Consider the following 12,108-nt stretch of genomic DNA (forward strand, 5'->3'; position numbering starts at 1 on the left):
CAGCGCCCTGCCCCCTGCTCCAAGGCCAGCCCGGCTGGGGAACAGCAGGATTTGTCACTCACCAGGGTCTTGTACTCGATCTGCTGCCGGATGAGCTTGTCCTCGCTCAGGGAGTACCGCGCCTCTCCCGTGATGGCATCGATGGGGCCCTTCTCCATCTGCTGCTTGATGGCACAGTAGAGCATGAACAGGGGCTCTCCAGCACATTCCTGCACCACAGGAGGACACAGACTCAGGGTGAAGGAGCCTCTCCTCCAGTGCCAGCCCCGTTGGGCACAGGGTTGCCCCCAGCGCAGGCTCAGCCCCGCTGGCTCGGTCCTGAGCACATGTGCAGCCCAGGGCTGGCCCCCAGCAGCTCCTGGAGAGCTCAGCCAAAGCCCTGAGCTCCCTGCTCCATGGCTGTGCTGTCTTTGGCAGGGCAAATCCCTCCTGAGCCTATATGGCTGTAAAAAAAATGGAATTCGAGATCTCGATCTCACTCCCCTGAAGCAAATTCAGTGGGGCTTCCAAAGCCACGAATGAAGTTAAAAACTGTGGAAGCCGAGGCATGAAGAAGTGAGAATTTCCCTCAAGTACCACAGAGGTGTAACAGAACCTCCTTTAATGGGAATTACTGTGGGAGACCCGAGGCTCGGGGAAGGCTGTGAGCCTGGAGCAGCAGCCCCAGAGCAAATTTCCACCTCTCCTTCCTTGCTACTCCATCTTTTGGAGCCTGACGGAAGAGCTGCACCCCCAGACGCAGCCCGGGGGTGGCTGGAGGGCGGGACAGCAGAGCTGGGGTCCCGCTCCACCTCTCCTTACCTTGAGGAACCTGTGGAGCAGGAAGGCAAACCAGTTGGTCAGCATCTTCTCGGCCACGGACTCGGTCCTGGGGGAGGCAGGAGGGCACACATCACACACGGAGCCCCCACAGCTGGCACAGAGCCCCGGGCAGCAGCGTGGGGCCAGCGCTGTCCCTGTCCCTGTCCCTGTCCCGATCCCTGTCCCTGTCCCTGTCCCTGTCCCTGCCCTGTCCCTGTCCCGGTCCCTGTCCCTGTCCCTGTCCCTGTCCCTGTCCCTGTCCCGGTCCCTGTCCCTGTCCCGCTCCCTGTCCCTGTCCCTGTCCCTGTCCCTGTCCCTGTCCCTGTCCTGGTCCCTGTCCCTGTCCCTGTCCCGGTCCCTGTCCCTGTCCCGCTCCCTGCAGCGCTGCCAGCCCGTCCCAGCCTGACGGGGCTGGTGACAGCGAGCCTGGTGACACTCAGCTCCCCGCACGTGGTGCAAATTACAGCCTGGCTCAGTAAATCACTGGGATTTACAGCGCTCCTGGCAATCAGGGACAGCCGAGTGACAATGGCAGGGAAATTGCAGCTTTCTCCCCAGTCCCACCCAGTGTCCTCTCCCCGCATTGTGCCCGAGATTATCTCTAATTTAAATACAATGGCTCCTAATGGCAGCTTTCAACGCTGCCTCTGCGGGACCCGGAGCCCTTCCTTAAAGCTCCACAGATCCTTTTCCTGGCATGGCAAGGCTCTGGTGGTCGTGGGGTGTCTCATATTGGAGCCCCAGCGCCGTGCAGGAGAGAGCTGCTGTGCTGCAGCCTGGCCAGCTGTGACCACAACCCTGGCCAGCTGTGACCATGTCCCTGGCTAGCTGTAACCACAACCCTGGCCAGCTGTGACCATGTCCCTGGCCAGCTGTGACCGTGGCTTTGCCTGGCTCAGCACCACCAGCCTTCCCCTCCTGGACACCAGGATCTGGTCCAAGTTCCAGCAAGCAAGGAGGGATGAATGGAATTCCCTGCATCCTCTCCTCTGGGACTGACCCCTCTGCCCTCGCCAGGTCACCTCCTCCCTGACCTGGAGAGGGTCACATCTCACTCCTGCCCCATTTCCCCCGTTCTTCCCCTTAAATGAGGGACTGCCTCTTGCTCCGAATCCCCACAGCATTCCAAGTGCTTGGAATTACAAGCACACACCAAAGATGCACAGGGCTTGATTCCAAAGCCAAGCAGATCAAGAATAAACAGGAGCCAGAGATTTCAACAAACGAAAACTGACACCAGTCGGCCAACAGACCTGGGGTAGCATCATCCATCATCTCCTAGGATGGCAACATCTGTCAGGAATTTGTGAAAATGTCTGCAGATCCCCGAAGAATTTAAGGCTGAATTGATTAACTGCCTAAAAATCCACCCTACAAATTGACACACACATCGTTCTCCTGCTTGAAATATTTCAGGCACCCAATTAAAGAGGAGAAGCAGCAGCGCCCTTCCAAACAGCCCTAGAAAATGGAGAGGCAGTGACACAAGCCACAGAAGAGGTGAAAAACTCAGGAAATAATACATTCAGGACTTCAGGGGGAATATTAATTTAATAAACTACTTTGTTAATAGAATATTAAATGAAGAACCAGCAAGTCTCCCAGTTAGCCCTCCCTGTGAAGCTGCTGTGTCCTGTCCCTGTGGGCTGCTCGTGGCCTGACACCAGCTCTGCAAAAAGCACTGAAATGTGGAGTGACAGAGAAGTTGGGGCATTCTGAAGGGGAGAATGGGATGGGGTGGGATGGGATGGGATGGGATAAGATGACCATGAGATATTTGCAGTGCCTCAGTCCTGGGGACAGCCAGCAATGCAGACAATGCTGGGTTCATCCTCACTGCCCTGTGCTGGTTCCCAGCTCTCACCCTGCCTGGTGCTGGGAACTGCTGCATGGAGCATCCCTGCCCTCCTCTGCCTTGGAAATGGGAAACTGCCTCACAGCCCAGGGCCTGGCCCTTCTGCACACAGAGGGCTCTGCTGAGCCCCCCAGATCTGCTGAGCCCCCAAATCTACTGCCAGGTTTTGAGCTGCCCCTACCAGCACGGCTCTGTGCCATCGCCGGCCTCTGGATGCTGTTAAAGATCAGCTCCAAAAATAAAGAACAATCTCCTGGAGATTGCCAGAGCAGAAGAGAGCCCCTAGACTTGGAGCAAACCCTTCCCATGCTGACCACAGAAGGATCCAGAGATGATTTTCCAAAGGAGCCTGATGCCGGCGCCCATCTTTGGCTGCTCTGGCAAGAAAACAAACCTAAACAAAACGAGCTGGGAGAACCTAAAAAATAAATATGTATTTTATTAATTCTCCCTGCTCTATGTAGGTCTCCAAACTGCTGTTGCCAGCAACCAGAGCAGCTGTTTGATTTAACGTCAACTTTCTTGCTGTCTCCCGCGAGGGGCAGTCGTGGAAGAAAGAGAGAGGGGAAAGCGAGGAAGAAAGAGGGAAAGAACTGAGTGTCAGTTATCAACTGCTGCCACCAGAGAGCTCAAAACATTTTTAAAAATAGTGTTTCACTTCATGGCTGATCACTCCTTATTAAGTCAGAGCAAGGAGCTCCAGGCTGGGCTGGAAGAGCCGGGCACAGGGTTGGGACGGGGCTCCAGCCCAAGGTTTAATAGGACCTGCAGGATGAGGACAAGGAATAAAGCTTTTGAACTAAGAGGGAGTAGATCCAGACTAGATATAAAGCAGGAATTCTTATAAGGGTGGTGAAACACTGGCCCAAATTGCCCAGATTGGTGGTAGATGCCCCATCCTGGGATTCCCTGTGGAATGGGTAAATCCTGGCGCAGGACAGACAGCCCACGGCCCTGACTCCTTGCTGGCTGTGCAGGGAGGAGGGGGCACAGCCCTTATCACCATCCCTGTGTTTTTTGGAGCGCCAGGAAAAGTCATTATTGATGGCTGAGGCAGAAGACGCCTTCCCAGTGACTCGTCAAACCACGGGGGAAATTAAGGCGGCTTCCTTTGCCAAGATGAGTTATTGCCTCCGCAAACACAGCCAGATTTAAAGCAATTTCCTGTCAAGTATATTCATTGTGGCTGCAGGGACCCTTGAAATTTTCCTGGAGCTGTGCAATCCTCCCCTCTCTCCAGTGTGATGCCAGCAGAGCCCCAGCACAGCCGAGGGGCAGAACTGGCCAAGGCCAGGCTCTGCAGGAGCCCCAAGGACGTGGAGAACAGGGGGAGCCTTTTCCTTGTGCCCACTGTTGTGCCCCACATTAATGCACATTTTTTCCCTATTTTCTTGCTGGCACTTCCCAGCTCTGCCTTGGGCGAGTTGCTCAGTCCAGCCTGAGCTCCTGGCCCAGCTGTGGCACACGAATGCTGCTCCAGGCAGAGCCAGAGGGTCTGATTTGAGACCCTGTGCAGGCATCTGTGAACTGCCAGAGTCAGGCTAAGCCCCCATCCTGGAGACAGGTGAGGAAATGGATGGGAATCCTCCACGGAGAGCAGCAATTCCCTTCCAACACCCTGCAGAGCCCTCAGATCGCGGAACCCTGGAATTATTTAGGTCGGAAAAGACCTCTGAGATCATCAAGTCCAACCCGTGTCCAATCCCCACCTTATCAACAAGACCAGACCCTCCAGAGACCGCGCCACCTCCCTGGGCAGCCCCTCCAGCCCTTCCCACGGAGGAACTCCTCCTGAAAGCCCCACCAGCGTGGCCACGCCGCCTGCAGGACCCATCCCCTGCCTCACCTGCGCAGGAGCAGCTTGGGGTGGTTCTTGTTCTCCAGGTTCTTCTCGATGAGGTCGGAGAGCAGCTGCTTGAGGACGTCGGTGGCGTACTCCAGCTTGCCCTGCAGCCCCGTCATGATCAGCGAGGCCACGTTGCCGCGGTCGCGCATGGAGAAGCTGCGCTGCAGCTCCAGCGTGCGGATGAAGGTCAGCAGGAACACCTTGTTGTTGATCAGCTGGGCAAAGAGCTTCAGGGCCTTCTCCACGCTCTGCTGCCCGTTCCCCTGGACCTGCAGGAGGAGATTGTGGCCGTCAGCTGCGGCACAGGGGGACGAGGGACAGCAGGGCAGCGCTGCCAGCACCGGGGTCACCCTGCCAGCACCGGGGGAGCAGGGAATGGTTTGGGTGGGAAGGGACATGAAAAATCCACTCATCCCACCCCCTGCCATGGCAGGGACTCCTTCTACTATCCCAGCTCCAACCTGGCCTCAGACACTGCCAGGGATCCAGGGGCAGCCACAGGTTCTCTGAGCACCCTGTGCCAGGGCCTGCCCACCCTCACAGGGAATAATTTCTTCCCAAGATCCCATCCAACCCTGCCCTCTGCCAGTCTGAATCCATTGTCCCTGCAGTTCCTGATGAATAGTCCCAGCTCCAGCTCTCTTGTCACCCCTTCAGACCCTGGAAGGTGCTGGGAGGTCTCCACACAGTTTTCTCTTCTCCAGACTGAACATTTCCAACTCTCCCAGCCTGTTCCAGCCTCCTGAGCAACTTCTTGGCCTCCTCTGGACTTGTTCCATGCCCTTCTCACGTTGGGGGCATCAGAAGAGAGCACAGGATGGTTTAACCCTGGCTGCACCCATCCCTCAGGGTCTCAGCATCCCTGGACGTGGTTCCTGGTCCACCTTGAGCAAACGTCCCCTCCACAGCTGCCCTGAGCCCTGGCTGGGAGCTGCACTCTGTGCATGCCACAAAGCAGCAGCGTGGAGCCCAACGGCCCCAGAAATGACACCCAGTTCTGCTTGTTCTGCACAAAAAGTGACACTCTTGTAAGTAAATTAAATACTAATTTAGACTATTGCTTTATTACGGGCCAAGTGTAAAAAATTAATTGAGGCTTTCAGCCAGTTGCGGATTCAAGTAATTCATTACGAGCGAAAATGATGAACTGCACAAAGCAACTCTTTACCAAACATCTTGCAGAGTTATGTATTGGTTTTACTAACGTTACATAATTAAGCAACTGTGTAATTGGCAACACATTTATCACTTCTGCAATTCTGTTTTTCATGATTAAAAAAAAAAAAAAGCATTCATATTTGTTTGCTGGAGTGTCAGCTTCTTTGGCAAGTCCAACAGCAAACATAATGCATGGAGCTGGAAAACTGGGAGCAGGAATGGGCTGGGAGAGGCTGCTCCTGTTTTGGCAACGCCACAGCGACTGCTGGGTGCTGGGGGCCGAGGAAAGGAACCCAAATGAATGCTTTAATGGTGGGGAGTGCCTGCCTGGCAAAGGGATCCATCCCCAGAGCAAGCAGGACTCCTCCCTCCTCCATCCATCCGGGTCTGTGTGGAGGAAACTGGATTTCAGGATTTACTGGGGCAATCCCAGTCCCTGAAAAGCTGAGCTGAGCCTCTGGAGATCCCACACGGAGGATGGGCAGCTCCAGCCCAGGGTGGGCATCACAGCCCCGTCCCAAGGGAAGGACAGCACTCCCATCCCAGGTGTGAGGTGATGTTTATGAAGCCCCATCCTTATTTTGGCCCCCTCCCAGGTGAGCAGGGCCCATCTGCCAGGTGCGCTGACGGACCCCTGTGCCTTCCCAATTCCTCCGTACTCCCAGTGAGAGTTTTTTGTATGTTTTTCCACATCCTGGTGGGAAAAGCAGGGAGATGGAAGCGCTGGCTCAGAGGAATGCCTGGGCATTCTCCTTGCCCTCCTGTGGACACGCGAGGGAACAGCAGCAGCATGCTCCGGGCAGGATGCTCCGGGCAGGATGCTCCGGGCAGGATGCTCCGGGCACTCATCCATCCCCTGCCCCCGATGTGACTTTGGAGGACGTTAAAGCACACCACAACTGCTCTGCCCTGCTCTGCCGCTGCCCTAGAGCGATATAAACCCTCATAAAGTAAAAAATAAACCAACACCAGGGAGGAGAAGCTGAAAGGAATCCGGCGGTGTGGGAGGAGACAAAGCTCCAGGCTCGGAGTTAAAATGAACCCGGGGCTCAGCCTGCTGACCCCAGGGCATCCAATAACGTTTGGAGTGGAGCCCTGAAGGTGCTGCAGGGCTTCCTGCTGCCTTCCCTGAGCGCTCGGGGGAGCCTGGAGAGCTGGAGCAGAGCGGGAGTTACCTCCAGCTCCCGCAGGACGGGGTGGTCCTCGATGCCCGGGAAGAGCACCCGCATGGCGTAGGTGCGGTAGTCCAGGTAGGGGATCCCGGAGCGGTCCAGGTCGCTGGTCAGCTCGTTGATGTCCGTCTGCAGCTCGGCAAAAGCTGTTCGGGGGGAGAGAACGGGGCAGGGAGAGCTCAGCTCCGGGAGGCCTCGGGCAGGGCTGGCTGCCTGCTCTCCCCGGGGGCATGGCAGGGGTCAGCTCGGGAAAGGATTCCAGGAGCTCACACACCCCTGGAGACTCCGTCTCAGCAGGCGAGGGTGGGAGAGCAGGCTCTGCTCAGAGCAGAGACTGAGAACAAAGCTGTGGCTAATTTGTATGCGGTTCACACCTGTGCACACACACCTAAAACACCTTTAAAGGCTGCGCAGAGAAACAAGGATCTGTCTTCATAACTTGGTGCCTCCCCTATTTTCCTTTCTTCCTGTTTTCCTCCTCTATCAACAGTTGCCAAGATAATCAAATCTGATGCAGATCAAATCTGAGCTGCTGCAGAGGTCAGGAAGGGATTTATTGTTCCTCTCCCAACCCCGTGTTGTACAGCTGGATGTGTCTCCTCGTGTTCCCTCTCCCGAGTGTGACACGCTGGCTCAGGGAAGCCGCTGTACCCCAGCTGGGCTGTGCCAAACTGAATCTGTGGCTTCTCCTAAATACATCTCAATTTTTGCCCTGTGCTTTCAAGCTACCCTTGAATTCAGCTGAACAAATCCAATGCAACTCTCTCTCTCTCCACTATGAAATGTGCAGCTATTTATTTTACTTTGATTAAGCCCCTTCCCAGGTGGGAGGAGCAGGAAACAACAGCAGCACCCCCCAAAAATCCACCTTCACCTGCGGGGTGAGGAGGGCTCAGCTGCCTCCTTGCAAGGGACAGGACTTGCCCATGTGGAAACTCTCAAGCAGCAGCTCTGGATACTCCAAATAACACCCAAAATTTAGGCAGGGTGCCTGAGCAGGATCAAGCTCCAATCCCGTTCTCTGCACATCAGAGCCCTGTCTGCTGCTCACGCACTGCTGGCTGCCACCCTCCCGTGGTGGGGCAGGTGTGGGAACCCCATGGGACACCCACAAACCCCAAGGAGCTCCCACAAACCCCAAAGAGCACCCGCAAACCCCAAGGAGCTCCCACAAACCCCAAAGAGCACCCGCAAACCCCAAGGAGCTCCCAGAAACCTCAAGGAGCACCTGCAAACCCCAACGAGCTCCCACAAAACCCAAAGAGCACCCGCAAACCCCAAAGGGCACCCGCAGACCCCAAGGAGCTCCCACAAACCCCATGGGAAATCCACAAACCCCATGGGAAATCCACAAACCCCAAAGAGCACCCACAAACCCCAAAGAGCACCTGCAGACCCCAAGGAGCTCCCGCAAACCCCAAGGAGCTCCCGCAAACCCCAAGGAGCTCCCATCCAGCTCCCAGCTGCACACCCTGGGGCCCTGGGGGAACTGGGACCCCACCCAGGGAGCTGCAGCTCCCAGAGACGCCCGGCCCCGGCAGCACTGACCCTCCTTGCACTCCAGGGCCACCCGGGACTCCAGGTTGTCCATCTGCATCTGCAGCCTCTTGAGGGTGAGGTCGTTCTCGCGGGACTTGCGCTTGTAGGCGATGAGGACGATGATGACGATGATGAGGAGCAGGGAGCCGCCGGCCGCGATGCTGACGATGGCGGGCAGGGTCAGGAGGCTGTCGGAGACGATGCTCACGGAGCCAGGGGAGAAGACGACCCCCCCAACACGCACCTGCAGGGCACAGCACAGGTGAGCAGCAGCTCGGGGCGTGTCCCCGTGTCCTGCCCACCACGGGGCCCTGCAGGTCCCTGCGAGGCCCTGAGCCACCTCTGCTTAGGAATAGAAACCCCAATTGCCTTCAAACACGGAGGGGGCTGCTTGTGAGAGCACAGGGAGGCTTCAAGGGATGATAAATGTGCCAGCCCTTCACTATCTGGGCTTTGTTCTTATTATCTGATGGCTCCATTTGACTTTCATTTTATAAGCTTTCAACTCCTTTTCGTAAGCCATGGACGTTAACAAGCCCCTGATCATTCCACTGACAAGAAACCAGAGTGACTGCAAGGGCAGAGCAGAGAAGGGAGCAGAAAGCCCCACGTGAGAGCTGTGCAGCAAACAGGCTGGAGTTTACACCAGGACAGGCTTTTCCTGGATGTGCCCTGGCCACAGATGCGAGCAGCTCTCAGCCCGGTTGCGCTTCTGGGAGTCACACTGTGATAATGTGAATACGTTTTGGATGCTGAACTTCAAGGGGAATAAATCACAATTACAATCTCATTTGGGCTCTGCTCAGGCAATTCGGCAGCTGGGGCTTGGTCTGCAAGAGGAGCAGAGGAAGCAGCGATGCCCAAACCCCGAGCAGAGGGAGGCACCGAGTGCTATCTTGGATGAGGGTGTTGATCCAACCACTCCAGCGTTCAGATGTTCCTGGCTCCTGCTTCGGGAAAAGGCAAAACCTTTCCATCCACTTGGCAGCCCAGGTCTGTCTCTGTGGGCTGATTAAATCCCGCCAGGAGGGAGAACTGGGAATGGTCTCAACTTCATCCAGGATGGCACCCAGTGCCAAAGGCACTGCCAGGAAGATTTGTTCCTTCTAGAAGGCTCTGAGGGGCATTTTTCCTTCTAGAAGGGAGTGACTCTGAGGGAAGGACAAAGTCTCTCCATGCTAATCCACATCAATATTTTAAACTTCCAATCAGACACCCATAAAATCAAAAAGCCTGCTGGGGATTTGTATCCAAGCGAGTCAGGGAGCTGGAGAAGGAGGAGAAAGGGTGGGGAGGAGAGGGGAAGGGGATGCTGACGGGACATGCAGCCCCTCACCGTCACTTTGTGCTGCCCGGTGAGGGTGGGGGGCTCGCACAGCAGCTGTGTCTCGGACACGGTGACGGCGCAGGGCGTCTCCCCGATCAGCACCGTGTAGTTGAGCTTGGCTCCTCCCGGGGCGGGCGGGCACAGGTTCCTGCCCTGGGGACACGGGGACACAACACCGACAAAGATGCAGCACATTCCTCCGGCTTCGGCTCTCTGTTTAGGGCACCCCATCCTCGGCAGCAGGGAGAACCCCCCTCCCTCCCTCCCTCCTTCCCTCCCTGGGGCTGTGCTGAGCTCCCCACGGGCCGAGCGAGGCTCTCCTTACCTTCAGGATGATGGGAGAGCCCGGCTTCTGCTCCAGCACCCCGCTGGAGCTCAGCATTTCAAACGTGGGGTTGGGGTAGTAGATGAACTTGGTGTCGTTGTAGACCAGCAGGGACTGGACGTTGTTGAAGATGAAGCCGAACTCGTCCGGGCGCTCCACGGCGTCCAGCCCCGGGCGGTACTCGGCGCTCAGCGGCGGTGCCAGGCAGGCCAGGGCCGTGCCGTTCACCACCTGGCACACCTGGGCAAGGGGAAGGGAAGGGGGCTTTGAGACAAAGCAGGAATGCTCTGCCCTGAGCTGGCCCGCGATGCTCTGGGGGCTGGGAAGTGTCGCCCTGGTTTTTTTAAGATTTTTCTAAAGCCTTCAGAGTTTGCGTTCTTGCAGCGAACTTTCTCACACAACTTTCTGTAAACAACCTATTGTTTTGCATTCCTTCATAGAGGAGGAGAAATCTGATGGACTGGTGGTTTGTCCAGTGTCGTTGGAGAGGTGGCACGTTCACCCTCCACTCCACTGGCACCTTTGGAAAACTACAAATGTTGGGGTCAGAAATGAACTTGCCCCTTTTTTACTTTCACGAGAGCAGAGGCGTGCGTGGTGTTTTCCCGTGTCCTGTAGTGACAGGGAAGCCCAGTGGATTCATGCTTAGCTGGGACTGTTTAATCCAGGCTTGGTGCTCCGTGGTCTCAGAGGTCTTTTCCAACCTGTCTGATTCCGTGGGGCATTACAGCCATGATTTGGGGCAATTTGCTTCTCCTCCAGCCAGCATGAAGGCACTGGGGTAGAGATGGAGGGTGAGCCCAAAATGAGCCGTGTTTCAGTGGAGCTAAAAGCTCACACAGCAGCTCTTACTTATTTTTCTTTATTTTTTTTTCCCCATTTCTTTCCACTTTCCTCCTCTCCAGCTCTGAAGCAGACCCATAGGGAATACCTACCTGTTCTCTGCTGCAAATGGGTGATTAGAGGCCATTCCCAAATGCCAGCGAGGGAAGGGAACAGACCATGTGACACTGGTGGGCAGGAGGGAACATGAAGGTCATCTCCTGCTGGGCTGAGGACACCCACAGCTCCTCCAGCCCTCAAAGCAGGGAAATCGCTGATTTATGGGGCTCTTGCCTTGTAAAGCAGCAAGAGCCCAACCATTTGGCCTCCCTCCATAACTGAAAGATTTAATTTCACTCAATTTTGTGTCTTCAGAATTATTTTTGTAGCACTATAACTGCAAGTGCTAGCAACAAAATTAGATGTCTTTTCAAAAAGAGCTCAGATGAAAAAGGTCTTGAGGGGGAGAAAAGGAATAGGAAAAGACCGCTCAGTGATTTGCCCTTTCCAAGAGAATACAGACTCAGTCACGAAGATCACTGCATAGAAACAATATATTTCAGTTTTACTTGGCCAGAATAATTTCTGAAGTCCTGGAAGTACAATTCTTACTTGCAGCACACACAAGAACCTCTCTTAGTCCCCATTTAGCTGGGGGTTCATCTCAGCTTCTCACTCATGGACTGAGAGAATGCAGATAGGGGAAGGAGGGAATTTCACATTTCTGTGTGTCAAATTCCCTCCTCCCAGTGCCCCCAGTTTGGGGGAGTGCAGGAAATACCCCCAGAGCAGCTTTTGCCACGGCAAACCTCCCCATGCAGGCAGCCCTGGCAGCAGCACCCCCACCCAGGGGTGCAGGATGGTGCTCCCAGCCCCTACTCACGTTGACAAACTCCTTCCCGTTGTACTTGACGCGGACCCGGGGCTCCTGGATCACGTCCAGGTTGGAGCCAGTGACAGTCAGGGGCGTGTGTCCGCTGTGGGAAGCCAGGAGAGGCCTGATCAGGGCTGGGCTGTGCACAGAGCCTGGGCCCCAGAGACAAGTGCCAGGAGGGTTAGGCTTGAGAGGCTGAGTACAGCCCAGGGCTTCCAGCAATGTCCCCGTGGTGTGACAGCAGCAGCCACCCCGTTCCTCACACTGCCTTTTGATTCACATCAGCTTTTCCCTTTCTTGGTGGCTGCTGGTTTTGTTGTGCTCCAGGACCACAAGAAGGAGCCTTTAAGGAGCAGCTGTGCCCTTCTGCAGCACAGGGGGTGAGCTGG

At 55.8% G+C, this 12,108-nt stretch overlaps 1 protein-coding gene across 1 annotated transcript in view; it reads right to left on the reverse strand.

The window, feature by feature from the left end:
* PLXNA2 (plexin A2) overlaps positions 1-12,108 on the reverse strand; it is a 140,893-nt gene that overhangs the window by 12,382 nt on the left and 116,403 nt on the right. Inside the window, exons 17-24 of the mRNA XM_053998046.1 lie at positions 11,729-11,822; positions 10,024-10,263; positions 9,708-9,851; positions 8,381-8,615; positions 6,836-6,978; positions 4,503-4,771; positions 802-868; positions 63-209 (exon numbers count right to left, since the gene is read on the reverse strand). Of these exons, the coding sequence (XP_053854021.1) occupies positions 63-209; positions 802-868; positions 4,503-4,771; positions 6,836-6,978; positions 8,381-8,615; positions 9,708-9,851; positions 10,024-10,263; positions 11,729-11,822 (1,339 nt within the window). The remainder of the gene's footprint in view (positions 1-62; positions 210-801; positions 869-4,502; positions 4,772-6,835; positions 6,979-8,380; positions 8,616-9,707; positions 9,852-10,023; positions 10,264-11,728; positions 11,823-12,108) is intronic.

This window comes from Vidua macroura, chromosome 24 (assembly GCF_024509145.1).
Source record: "Vidua macroura isolate BioBank_ID:100142 chromosome 24, ASM2450914v1, whole genome shotgun sequence".
Taxonomy (NCBI): Eukaryota; Metazoa; Chordata; class Aves; order Passeriformes; family Viduidae; genus Vidua; species Vidua macroura.